Source organism: Colletes gigas, unplaced genomic scaffold (assembly GCF_013123115.1).
Source record: "Colletes gigas isolate AHSC1104 unplaced genomic scaffold, ASM1312311v1 Colletes_gigas_Sc00002, whole genome shotgun sequence".
NCBI lineage: Eukaryota > Metazoa > Arthropoda > Insecta > Hymenoptera > Colletidae > Colletes > Colletes gigas.
Genome location: NW_025106631.1, coordinates 6,662,760 through 6,674,385, shown reverse-complemented (window position 1 = coordinate 6,674,385; position 11,626 = coordinate 6,662,760). Strand labels below are relative to the sequence as shown.

At 36.0% G+C, this 11,626-nt stretch overlaps 3 protein-coding genes across 5 annotated transcripts; 2 read left to right on the top strand and 1 right to left on the bottom strand.

Moving 5' to 3' along the window:
- The first annotated feature begins 311 nt into the window (after window positions 1-311).
- On the top strand, window positions 312-5,529 carry LOC122401234 (dual specificity protein phosphatase Mpk3). 2 transcript variants are annotated; one of them, XM_043403244.1, is made up of 4 exons: window positions 312-1,818; window positions 2,466-2,558; window positions 2,740-2,982; window positions 3,161-5,529. In XM_043403244.1, exons 1-4 carry the CDS (start codon window positions 1,425-1,427, stop codon window positions 3,535-3,537), a joined length of 1,107 nt encoding a protein of 368 aa, XP_043259179.1. In that variant the 5' UTR covers window positions 312-1,424; the 3' UTR covers window positions 3,538-5,529. The 2 variants fall into 2 exon arrangements, with proteins under 2 accessions (XP_043259179.1, XP_043259170.1); XM_043403235.1 differs by having other exon boundaries at window positions 2,466-2,651.
- Window positions 5,530-5,625: 96 nt separating this feature from the next.
- LOC122401220 (phospholipase A-2-activating protein) lies at window positions 5,626-8,795 on the bottom strand. Of its 2 annotated transcripts, none has more exons than XM_043403214.1 (6): window positions 8,583-8,795; window positions 7,426-8,295; window positions 7,024-7,354; window positions 6,710-6,950; window positions 6,213-6,631; window positions 5,626-6,137 (listed from the first exon to the last, which is right to left on the bottom strand). In XM_043403214.1, exons 1-6 carry the CDS (start codon window positions 8,717-8,719, stop codon window positions 5,811-5,813), a joined length of 2,325 nt encoding a protein of 774 aa, XP_043259149.1. In that variant the 5' UTR covers window positions 8,720-8,795; the 3' UTR covers window positions 5,626-5,810. The 2 variants fall into 2 exon arrangements, with proteins under 2 accessions (XP_043259149.1, XP_043259158.1); XM_043403223.1 differs by having other exon boundaries at window positions 8,600-8,769.
- A 386-nt stretch (window positions 8,796-9,181) lies between these two features.
- LOC122399985 (dolichyl-diphosphooligosaccharide--protein glycosyltransferase 48 kDa subunit) lies at window positions 9,182-11,452 on the top strand. The gene is made up of 3 exons (XM_043401133.1): window positions 9,182-9,387; window positions 9,733-10,359; window positions 10,562-11,452. The coding sequence occupies exons 1-3, from the start codon at window positions 9,255-9,257 to the stop codon at window positions 11,104-11,106; spliced, it is 1,305 nt and encodes a 434-aa protein (XP_043257068.1). The 5' UTR covers window positions 9,182-9,254; the 3' UTR covers window positions 11,107-11,452.
- Window positions 11,453-11,626: the final 174 nt, after the last annotated feature.

Here is an 11,626-nt window from a genome sequence, read left to right as displayed (position 1 = left end):
GTCTTTCTCGCGTGGATTGTAATAATATGCGCCCACGCACGCGTGAGACAGTGAGCGTGTAGTGTACGGGTCCCCCTCACGTCACCCCTGTACCCCGTTTCAACGAACGGCTCGGTCAGTACCGACCCCCGACTCAGTATCTACCCACGCCTTGTTAATGAAAACATCTTTTGTCAATGAACTGACGTCAGTCTGTTCGCGGATTGGTCGAACAGCCGGGACCACGTGATCCGCGGCGAATCAACGCCAAGATGAGGTTCCCCTACGCTCGAAGACTTGAGCGCCATTTGTCCATTCTGTACGGAAGAACGCTCGAGGTAAGGTGTGGCCTGCGGCAGGTTGGCTCGAGGAGCAAGGGAGAGTGAGTGAGGAAGAAAAAGATAGAAGGTGAGACACGAGAATCGTCGTTGGTAGTGTGCGAAGAAAGAGAAGGAACGACGAAAAAGGAGAAGAGGAGGAAAAAAAGAACAGGAAGTCGGTACGGCAACTGAGGGAAGACGCGTCGAGCGATGCTGGAGGGATTCGTGAGGTGAGGGCGACGGTCTGGTCTCAGACCGAGTACCTACCTTGTTCGCTTCGACCGATTCGGTTCGGTCCAGCGTGTACCGCGCAGCATCCTTTTCTCGAGAGGAGGGCAAGAAAGATCCGAGGATTCCGTTGAGCGCGTGGCAACACAGCAAATAATTCCGTGGAGAAAAAGTGTTTCGGAGTCACGTCTATCCGTCACCCGAAGATAATGCCACTATCCGCGACAGGTCGAGATGAAGTCGGTTCGCGCGAACCTCGAAACCCGTGGTTGAGATAAATTCAGAAAGTGACCAGCGTGGATCATGCATTTCCCCACCGAGCTGGAACAGTCCGCGGCTGTGGCGTTAATTGGGCCTGTCGTCTTTATTTACGAAAGGATCAATAATCGAGACGAGCTGGTGGCAGTGGAGAAGGAGAAGGAGGAGGAGGAGGAGGTGGTGGAGTAGAAACGGCGTTGAAGTGCTACAGGAAGTAATGGCAACACGTGAGAATAAAGCTCAGGAACGCGAACGTGCGTCCGGATGTCTCTGAGAAACACGTTCCATCATATAAGTCCAAGTGCCATTTCATTGTATTTGATAAATGTTAAGTACACGTATGCTTGTTTTGCACTATCCGCAGAAACAAATTAATAACAAGTTTACGTTCTGTGAAATATCATGCGTGTGTACTTAGATCATCTTGCGCCAATCTTTAGTAACATGTTATTCAAAAGTGCCATAGAAAGGAAGAGATTCTTCTAATGTCGTGAAGCGGAGGACATCTGCTTTGTAGAATACAATGGAAGGTAGAGAGGTCTTTGCGACAAAGGAATTGCTTCTGTGAAAAAAGAAGGGTGTGTTTTAAAAGAATTAAAGACCAAAGAAGCATCAGGAATTTGAATTAAAACTTGCAACATGCCTGGTGGAAATGCTATGGAGGATGATCTTGTGGGTCCTGAGTGGCTCTTGAGAGAACTTAGATCACACAACAGTCCCAGCAAGCTTCTTATCCTAGATTGTAGAGCACATTCTGATTTTTCTGAAACTCACATAAGAGGTTCGGTTCCTTTAGCTATACCTAGTATCATGCTAAGGAGGCTGGCAGCAGGTAAAGTTGATTTGTTATCAACTATAAGGTGCTCGGATCTAAGAAATAGAGTTGAAGTGTTTCTGTGTGGCGAAGAAAGCAGTAGAGGGACATTTGTGTTGATTGGTGACTCTACAGGCCCTGCAGGACATCAGGGTGAAACAATTCAAGTTTTAAGTCGAAGAATTAGAAACAGTGGAGGATGTGTAGCTATTTTAATTGGTAAGAAAAATAACATTCTGTTCTTTTAACAAAATAACAAAACTATATAGAAATATGTATTACAATTTTTTTTATTATATTTTAAACTGTTACTCTTGTAAATTACAAGCAACAAATTATTCATTGAAAGTAAGAAAATATCATTGATGCTTTAACAAAATAATGTTGCTAATTTGATGAAAACAATGTTGAAAGAGGTTGTAAGTGTGTAACAGTAAAATAATATTGTATATGCTGTAGTAGTAATCTAAAGACCTTCATATGTATCAATTGGACATTGGGAGTAGTTGTGAATGAAATATTGATTCTTGTAGAGGGTACTCCTATTCAACCAAATATTTAAATCTGTCCTATAGTTCTCCAAGTTATCTATGTCCATAGCTATGTGTATACATTAGATATTAATTTTAGTTTGACATATGTGTTTACTATTATCAAATAATATAAAAATATTGTGTTAGAGTGGTTAAAATAAATATGGCAGTAATTACTTTTACTGAGAATATTGTTATATACTCTTATTATTAATTGATTGTATAATACACTTGTACATATATAGATGTACTACTTCTTAACAGTTCTTAAAGTTTACAATGTTTATTCCTATCTATATATGTGTAATTACATTTGTATTTTTGTTTTTACAGGTGGTTTTGGAGCATTCAGAGATAGATATCCTGAATGGTGCGAAGGCAGTCAAGCTAGCGGCGAAGGACCTCCTGGTCAAGATGCTAATGAAGGTGAATTAATGGGTCTTAGATCCCTTCGAATATCTACTCCACCAACAAGGTCTTATTCAGATTCTGACAGTGATAGTACATGTGATTCTGTTGGTTAGTATGTTTGTATACATACTAGCAAAACATTATATTCATTGGGCATGTAGGAAAAAAATAATAAAATTATTTTGATATTTTGTAGGGCCTGAAGAAGATAAAGACTTTCCAGTTGAAATTTTGCCTCATTTGTATCTTGGAAATGCAGCCAATAGCGAGGATAGGGAAGCGTTAGCACGTCACAGGATACAATACATTCTCAATGTAACTCCAGATTTGCCAAATGTATTTGAAAACGCTGGTTCGATAAAATATATGCAAATACCCATAAGCGATCATTGGAGCCAGAACTTAGCTAGTTTCTTTCCACAAGCAATTCAATTCATTGGTAAGTGTAAATATTTTCTACAAAGTATACGATATTGTCTGATGTTTAATATAAATCTCTTGTTCTATAACTACGAAATTAAAGAAGATATGTCCAGTCTGGAAGAGATACACCTACAAATATAAACGGAATGTTAGGACGTGTGTAAATTTGAAAAACATTGTTCATTTCCTTTCAGAGGAAGCTCGAAGCTCGGACAAAGGAGTGCTGGTTCACTGTTTAGCTGGAGTATCGCGGTCCGTCACAATTACTGTAGCCTACCTTATGCACAAGTGTAGCCTCAGTTTAAATGACGCTTTTAATTTAGTACGTAGTCGAAAATCTAACGTTGCTCCAAATTTCCATTTTATGGAGCAATTACATAGTTTTGAAAAGGAACTGAGAGATCGGGGTGACAGAAACAGGGGGAATGATCAAAGATGTATTGGGGCATGTCGACCTGGAGGTCCTTGCAATTGTCCAGCACCTAGTTTTCTCAGCCCTATCGATTTAGGTCTCAGTCCAGATTCAGGTATAGAATTTGATAGATGGGCGGCGAGTACGCCGGCCGAATGAGACGGGTCAGGGGGGACCCAATATAAATTTTAGGTCCCTCCTAGTATGTCACATGTCATAGTAGAAAAGCCCTAATTGAAGGGTACGGGAAACGAAATTTTACATTTTGCTAGGGAAATGATGATCGAAATACGGTGTAAAAGTAGACGATCAGATATGTTTGTTGCGTACTAACTGACGAAGTTGTTAAACGGCTGAGCCTTTCCACTATTTTTCTATATAAATTCTTTCCTAAGGCTTTGCAGCCATGATCTATTACCACATAATAGAAATTGAACGATAACTAAGTAATGGACATTGTTTCTTAGAATATACTCCGAACGATTCGGATGTAAACAAATATTTAATTTTACGAGAAAAATAACAAATGTTCTTGTTATGATTCTAAATCCTTACATTTCTCGTATATTGTCAAATTATTATAAGGTATAAATCATATTGCAATCTAGGGGGGGGGAAAAAAATAGGTAGGACTGCGGAGGTTCTATGACTTTTTTTCTAAGTTGTCAGGGTAGCATTAAACATTGAAAGTATTTTATATTCGAAATCTGTACTTTCTTACTATATACTACAATTGTAATTGTATATTCTGAAATTATGCTTCCAATTTCGAAGTTCTTCGTGCAAATTATTATAGTGCCCGAGACACATTGAATTTGTTGTTTAATACTATGTTGTTCCCACATGTTTCTAGGATACAATTTTATACATACACTATATCTTGAATGACAAAATCTATATTTTTAATACTTATTCCCTGAACCCTTCAATTAATGAGGCTGTGTTTGTTTCATCTCAGACGATGCTTACTATGGAATGAAATATTCTCTAACAAATTAAGTCGTCAACCAGGCAATCACGAGTAGTTGAAGTAAAAATCACTGCTTAATACACTAAGTTTAAGTTATCGGAGGTACAAAAATTGAAAAATGTCTCGTACTCAGCAGTTAGATTTTAAATTATATACATATATATACATATACGAGCATATGTATATGTATGTATGTGTATATACGTACACGTATATGTAAAGTAATTTGAAACTCAAGCGTAATTTTTGACATAGTTTTTCAATACACAAAAGTGACTTATCTTGAGAAGCGTATTCTCGCTGCATTGTGACTTTCAAGATGCAAAGTTGGTATGCACGGTTTCTCGAGTGAATATCTCGGTTAAATAAATTTAAGGAGTACATCTTATGGATCAGTGCATTTCTATAGGGCATTCCGAATCTCTCCTACTTCCGAAAAAAAATCAGGGTCGTCGTAGACACATAGGAGTTCAGAAGCTTTACGTTTTGAATTAAGCTGGGTGAAAAGTATCTACAGTTACTTTTACCAAGAAGTCTAATAGTCATGAAATGGAAAGAGAAATGACTCGTATACATCAGAATTCTGCCAGTACAAGTAAAATTGGTCTTTGAAATTTTTTATAGAATTTTTTTATACGGCGGTCTTGATTCTGTGCGTCGATACAAGAATGCAACTAATTATACGCTGTACAGCAATTTGAACACTAAATTTTGAATTGTACGAATCAGCACTGTTTCTATTATCTTACAGATCTCAGATATATATTTAAAATTATTTTTGTAAAAAAGAAAAACGAATCGCATTCACATTCCCATAATGAGCCACAATGACCTGATATACTGTAAACTATCTTTCATGTACTATATGTATTGTTCATTGAGCATAATTGAGGTTAATATGAGTGTACACAGTGAATGTTATTTTCCATGTAATTAACTACAAAGTTGTGGTAATGAACTCTTGATTATTGCGGGAGTGAAATTGATATACAACTAAGGAAATATATATTTGACGTTAATGTAATAACAATATTCTACTATTACACTGTTGTCTGTTGTATGTTTATCGAGCGCGATACTCGAAAGATTTAATCAAATATTATGTATATTATATAAATTATTATTTTATATTCATCGTTGTACATATATTTTAATTAATTTTCATTAGAAATACAACTTATCTTACCTGAAACGAATATAAACAATTATTCTTTATAAAAAGGAGCACGTTCCGGCAAGTTTAGCATTGGTTTTTATATTAATGAAAATCATCTTGATTATGGCAAAATGTACTTTTATTAGCAATGAGTAATTATAATGTTTTAATCACCAAACTGCATAAAATATAAGAAACCTATTTAACGCAATGTTGATAAGTATATTCGTTAATTACAACATTAATTACTTGAGTCTTGTGTTCGCCGTTTCATTTTTATAAATTTTCTAGAATACCTTATAATATTTAAAAGATTAAACTAATAATTTGATTTGAACAATTTGCCAGCTTATTTGTAGTATTCGCTGGGACATTCGTTTCCGACATAGTTTTTAATACATTTAATGCAACTTCGGATTGTTTTACCGCTTTGATTAAGTCATTACGATCTTTTGAATCTGATGTTGTATATAAAAGTGTTCCTAGTCCCACAAGAGTTCTAAATACCGCTTCGGGCTCATTTAAATGAGGTAAAACGGAAAACATTGCATTCAAGCATTGTGCCCTACCAACTGCATCATTGTACTTATTTAAAGCCACGGTTAAATTCAATATATAAGTTGATATTGCGACCTGAAAAATGTGTACTGAATTAGTTTTATATTATACTTTATTCATGTATAGCTTACTCTTTTACATTATTTTTACCTGATTATTTTTACTTCCAAGGAATTCCAAATCTGATAAAAGTTTTAATATTTCGTCTTTACAATTAAAACCGAGCCTTTCTCCTTTTTCATGGCAAAACATGTTCGCTAATAAACGAAACGCGAGCATTTGATTAGAAGCAGATGCATCAGGTTTGATGTGTTTTTTTACAATTTGCAATAGATCATCCGTACATAGCGCATCATTGATTTCTTTATAAAGTACAGCGAGTCTTGTTATATCGAGCACGGGAAATAATATATCGTCCGGCCAATTTAAAAGTATCTTCAAAGTACTTAAAACATCAATTCCTAATTGTTCAGAAGTTTGTTCTTCCCCAAGGGTTATCAAGGTGTCTAATTTATCATCGGATACTTTTAAAGCTTCGCCTTGCTTGGAATTAAATTCACGTAATTTGTCTGTAAAAAGTATAATGAAACAGTTTCTAGTTCTATGTTAATACAGAAAGTTAATAGCATATTATAGAGTATAAGTACCTAATATAGCAGACAGATTGGCATGCTCTAATTTTAAGTATTTTGTATGAGGAATATAAGAAGAAGATACAGAAGAATCTGAAGAGTTAAGCACTACTGGTCTCACAGGCTCCTCCTGTTCAGTTGCATCTGTTGTCGTGCGCGGAATATATCTATTGCCTCCTGTGAAAGGATCAGCATACTGTGCACCGGCATTTACAACTGGTACAGATTGAGAATTTTTTATTATGAAATTTGCAACCTACAAACGAGAATCAATTATTAAAAAATTGTATTATCAATGGAATATAACAAATATCTTTCGAGTTATGTACCTGATCTAAAAATAATTGACTAAGATCATTGTCATGAAGAAATCTCTGTGCAACATGCCAAGGATCTTGGCCATCATTATATGGTAGTTTTAACGGAGGTACACCATCTTGTATATCAACCGAGAACACATAATCATATTCTATTCCATTATAAAGTCGTTTTCCAGACGTAACTGCACTACCGCCCGTTGCACCCATGACATCCCCAATTCTTATCCATCTTTGTTCATTTTGTGACCAGCTATATGCTCTTACTACATCTCCATCATTCACAACTTTTGTTTGTCCATCTCTTTGACCAGGCTCTTGCAATGCATTTCTGCTTGGTAAACTGTTCATACAAAAATTAAGACGCTAATATATTACTTTTATTTTACTTTTTCATCCAAAAGTTTTACTTACTCTTTAATTTTGATCCCACCTAATTCTTGTTGAGCATTTAACTTGGTATGCGCTACCTCCTGCTCAAATGCCTGTAATGTCTCTGCATCAGCATATCGATCCGAATCACATGTAAATATCCTAACAATACCATCAGAACTTCCAGCAACTATGTCACCATTAGGGAATAAATCGATACACCATATTGATTGAGTTGGCAATACAATAGTTTGACCTATTTCACTATTATGCCATACCCTGATAGTTCTATCTTCACCTGAAGTAAATACATTTGTACCACTTTCCTTAGCTAAAATACTATAAATATAATTTTCATGTCCACAATATGTTCCTAAACATGTTCCAAGGGTTGAGTTCCAATGGCGCACAGTGGCATCGTTGGAACATGTTAAAAATTCATTGTTATTTATTGTAGCGATATCACGAACACAATCGGTATGCCCGGTTAATTTATGTTGTAGAGAACCGTCGTTTGTCCAAATTATAACCAATTTATCTGCCGATCCGGTGACAATAGATCCGTTTAATAAATCTGCCACACACCATACAGCGGCTGTGTGACCTTCCAGATTCAGCTGTGGTTTACTTAAATTGTTAATATTCCATAGCTTAGCACTCAAGTCCCACGAACTTGAAAGAAATGTTCCTTCTTTTTTACCTGTTCTTAATTTGCATACTGTGTCTTGGTGAGCTTTTATTATGTTCATAGGTTCTGTTTGATCTGGTACATAAATGCATATGGTTTTATCGTTGCTACCGGTTATAATGAAACCTGTAGGATGTCTTTCTGATGGGTTTAGAACACATACAGAGCTAACAAAATTAGAGTGTCCCTTTAGCATTGCTGCTTGTTCATAGTCTCTACCATTTCTGTAAAATATTTAAATAATTTCTACTTTATAATATGTAGTATTACATAAAAACACACTGTATTTCGTTTAGAAAAAATGCAAAGCACAATCATTTATATTAGATTGATGCACATGATATGTTTTCCTTTATCATCAAACTAAAATTCATGTAATTTTTAAAGCTTCGTATATCTGATTTAAAGCTGTATTATTCCAGTTTAACGAGAACTAGAAGTTTCGAAGGTAAAAAATTCTTTGTATGCATCAACCATATATTAATAACAAACACATTAACAGGTTAAATACCCGGACGGTTTCCATACACGAGCTGTTTTGTCGCGGGAGGTTGATACAATAATTCCATCGGCGAATGTTGCCACGGCTCTCACATCAGACGTGTGTCCGAAAAGCGAGGTCCTCAATTTATAACACGGCTTAGCCATGATACGCTGATATCCTAACAAAGCACGCGAGAGGAACGTAACTTGTGCGAATCATGTACCGTGCAAATCTTTCCAACCGGAATACATAAACGCAGACAAATGCAATTGGTTTTGACATTTAAAACGCGTTCGAGCATGCGTGATGCTTTGTCGCTGTATTCGTACAACATGACGTGCGTTTTTCCCATCCACGTAAAATAAATTGCATCCGAGAAAGAAATTTTTTCCCAATGTCAACGACAATCATTTATACACTCTTTAAAATATCATAGATGCAATGTTACCATCGGGTTGTATATGAAAAAATGAGGAAGGAAAGTCTTCTTACATTTTCTCTAGATATAGCTTGTATAGTAAGTTTCATTCTCGCGGTTCGCCGGAGGACGTGTCACTTCCGATACAAGGTGGTTTCCGTTTGGTTACGTGTGTGTATGCGAAGCCGCTATACGGTGTGTGGTAGCCTATGCCAGCTACAATAGGCTCGTAGATCGAACCGGTCTGTCTCGTGGCAAGTGATTACTACGTATGGTGCACAATGAGATTTACAGATAAGTTCCTCTATTTATTCGCGATATTCGGTATCGCGAATGCTGCTGGACCTACGCTCGTTTTACTCGACAATTTAGCGATAAGAGAAACGCATTCCATATTTTTCAAAACGTTACAGGGTACGTAAACATTCGGCTATTTTCGGTTAAATGTCCATCAGTAATTGTTCATTGACAGCCGTTTTACATTTTCTTCCCTACAAATTATAGTAACACTATATTTATATAATTGTTCTTAAAAGATTACTACATGTACACTTTTAATGAACGTTTCAAAAAATTTCGTTGATAAGGTTAAGCTTTTAGATACTCTGGCCTTAGAATAATAATGACTGAAAGTATTGTAAGTTATTCTGGCAAAATAGAGTACAAAATCATTGATGCAATAATTTACCTTGAACTGTACTTGTCAAAGGGTTAAAGTGGTATAAAGAGTTTTAATATTTTGTTTTTGCTTTATTGCAGATAGCGGTTATACATTAACATTTAAATTAGCAGATGATGCTAATTTATCGCTCTCAAAGTACAGAGAGTATTTATACAAACATTTGATAATATTTGCTCCATCCGTGGAAGAATTTGGTGGAGCTTTAAGCGTAGAGGCCATAACTGATTTTATCGACGGCGGTGGTAATGTTTTGGTTGCTGGTTCTTCTCAGTCTGGACATGCATTGCATGAACTAGCATCCGAGTGTGGTTTTGAAATCGACGAAGAGGGTTCTGCAGTTATAGATCACTTAAACTATGATGTTACCGATAATGGATATCATACTAAAATAGTTGCGGATCCATCTAACTTAATAGATGCCCCTGTCATTGTTGGAAACAAAAATGTACAACCCTTACTTTATCAGGGAACTGGACTAATTGCAGATACAGACAATTCTTTAATTTTGCGTTTACTGACAGCATCTAGTTCAGCATATTCATACAATCCACAAAATCCTATAAAGGATTATCCTCATGCAGTTGGCAAGAACACATTATTAATTGCAGCTCTTCAAGCTAGGAACAATGCGAGAGTAGTGTTCTCTGGTTCACTATATTTCTTTAGCGATGAAGCTTTCAGTAGCCCCATTCAGAAAGTACAAGGTGAGAGTATCTCTTTAAATAGGAGAGAAAAATTATCTCCTTAATTTTGAAAATGGTTTAAGTTATTTGAGGTTCTGAAAATCATATTTCCATATCAAATTTTAACTAAGACTTAGACCACTTTCATAATCACTGGTACATATGTATTCCTTCCTTAATTGTAGTAATATTACAATATTTATATATTTAATAAATAACGTAGGTGGACAGAAACATGAGAAATCTGGAAATGGGATTGTAGCGACAGCGATCGCCCGATGGGTCTTCAAAGAAAATGGTGTAATACGTGTCTCTTCCGTTTATCATCACAAAGTCGGAGAATCCGAACCGCCTGCAGCTTATACGATAATGGACGATGTTGTCTATTCCATTGATGTTCAAAAATTGTCAGGCGATAAATGGGTACCGTACGAAACAAATGATTTGCAATTGGAATTCGTTCGAATCGATCCTTTCGTCCGTATGACGATGAAACCAGTAGGGAACGGTCGATACGAAGCAAGATTCAAAATCCCTGATGTCTATGGGGTTTATCAATTTAAAGTGGATTACACTCGTATTGGTTTGACCCATTTGTATAGTACAACACAAGTGTCAGTCCGTCCTTTGCAACATACACAGTATGAACGTTTTATACCAAGTGCATTTCCTTATTACATAAGCGCATTTTCGATGATGGGTGGCGTATTTTTATTTTCGCTTGTGTTCCTGCATTATAAGGAGGACACAAAACCAAAGTCTGAATAAACTCTTTGTGGTTATAAAAACTTATAAATACTTTACAACCAATTACAACCAATTATATAAAATTCAGTATGTTATTTTCATAATGAACACATTGAGGAGAGGAAGAAAGTGCTTGATCAGACATTAACAAAGTGGTAGGCATTTAAAACATATAGGTGCGTGTGTGGTAAAACGTTTATATTTATTTAATGAAATGTTGGAAATTGAAGGGTACAACTTGTTTGAATGCAAAAAAGCGTAAGAATCGCACGAAGCCTATCTGCACATGAACTATCAAAATTTTTTTTCTGTGTAATGTTAGATACCTTTAAATAATGTTTTTATGGTTACTACAATAAATGGAGAAAAAATGTAAATAAATAACTTGTACTCTGTTTTCATAGCTAGTTATTCGGAATGACCCAATTTAATTTATTGAATGTTTTATCCGCTAATTGTTGCGTGGGACGTTTAAATAGAGTTTTCTCATTGGTCGGTAAAAGTACATCGCGAGTACACTTTATGCGAACGTGAATTTGCA

What these genes read in the sequence shown, in the direction of transcription:
- LOC122401220 (XM_043403214.1), bottom strand. Translation starts at nt 8,719, where the DNA reads ATGGCTAAGCCGTGTTATAAATTGAGGACCTCGCTTTTCGGACACACG. An exon ending in GTCAATTATTTTTAGATCAG is followed by an intron (nt 6,951 to 7,023) that starts GTACATAACTCG and finishes TCTCGTTTGTAG; the next exon opens with GTTGCAAATTTCATAATAAA. An exon ending in TTGGAAGTAAAAATAATCAG is followed by an intron (nt 6,138 to 6,212) that starts GTAAAAATAATG and finishes CACATTTTTCAG; the next exon opens with GTCGCAATATCAACTTATAT.
- LOC122401234 (XM_043403235.1), top strand. Translation starts at nt 1,425, where the DNA reads ATGCCTGGTGGAAATGCTATGGAGGATGATCTTGTGGGTCCTGAGTGG. An exon ending in ATGTGTAGCTATTTTAATTG is followed by an intron (nt 1,819 to 2,465) that starts GTAAGAAAAATA and finishes TTGTTTTTACAG; the next exon opens with GTGGTTTTGGAGCATTCAGA. An exon ending in ACAAGCAATTCAATTCATTG is followed by an intron (nt 2,983 to 3,160) that starts GTAAGTGTAAAT and finishes ATTTCCTTTCAG; the next exon opens with AGGAAGCTCGAAGCTCGGAC.
- LOC122399985 (XM_043401133.1), top strand. Translation starts at nt 9,255, where the DNA reads ATGAGATTTACAGATAAGTTCCTCTATTTATTCGCGATATTCGGTATC. An exon ending in ATTTTTCAAAACGTTACAGG is followed by an intron (nt 9,388 to 9,732) that starts GTACGTAAACAT and finishes GCTTTATTGCAG; the next exon opens with ATAGCGGTTATACATTAACA. An exon ending in CCCCATTCAGAAAGTACAAG is followed by an intron (nt 10,360 to 10,561) that starts GTGAGAGTATCT and finishes TAAATAACGTAG; the next exon opens with GTGGACAGAAACATGAGAAA.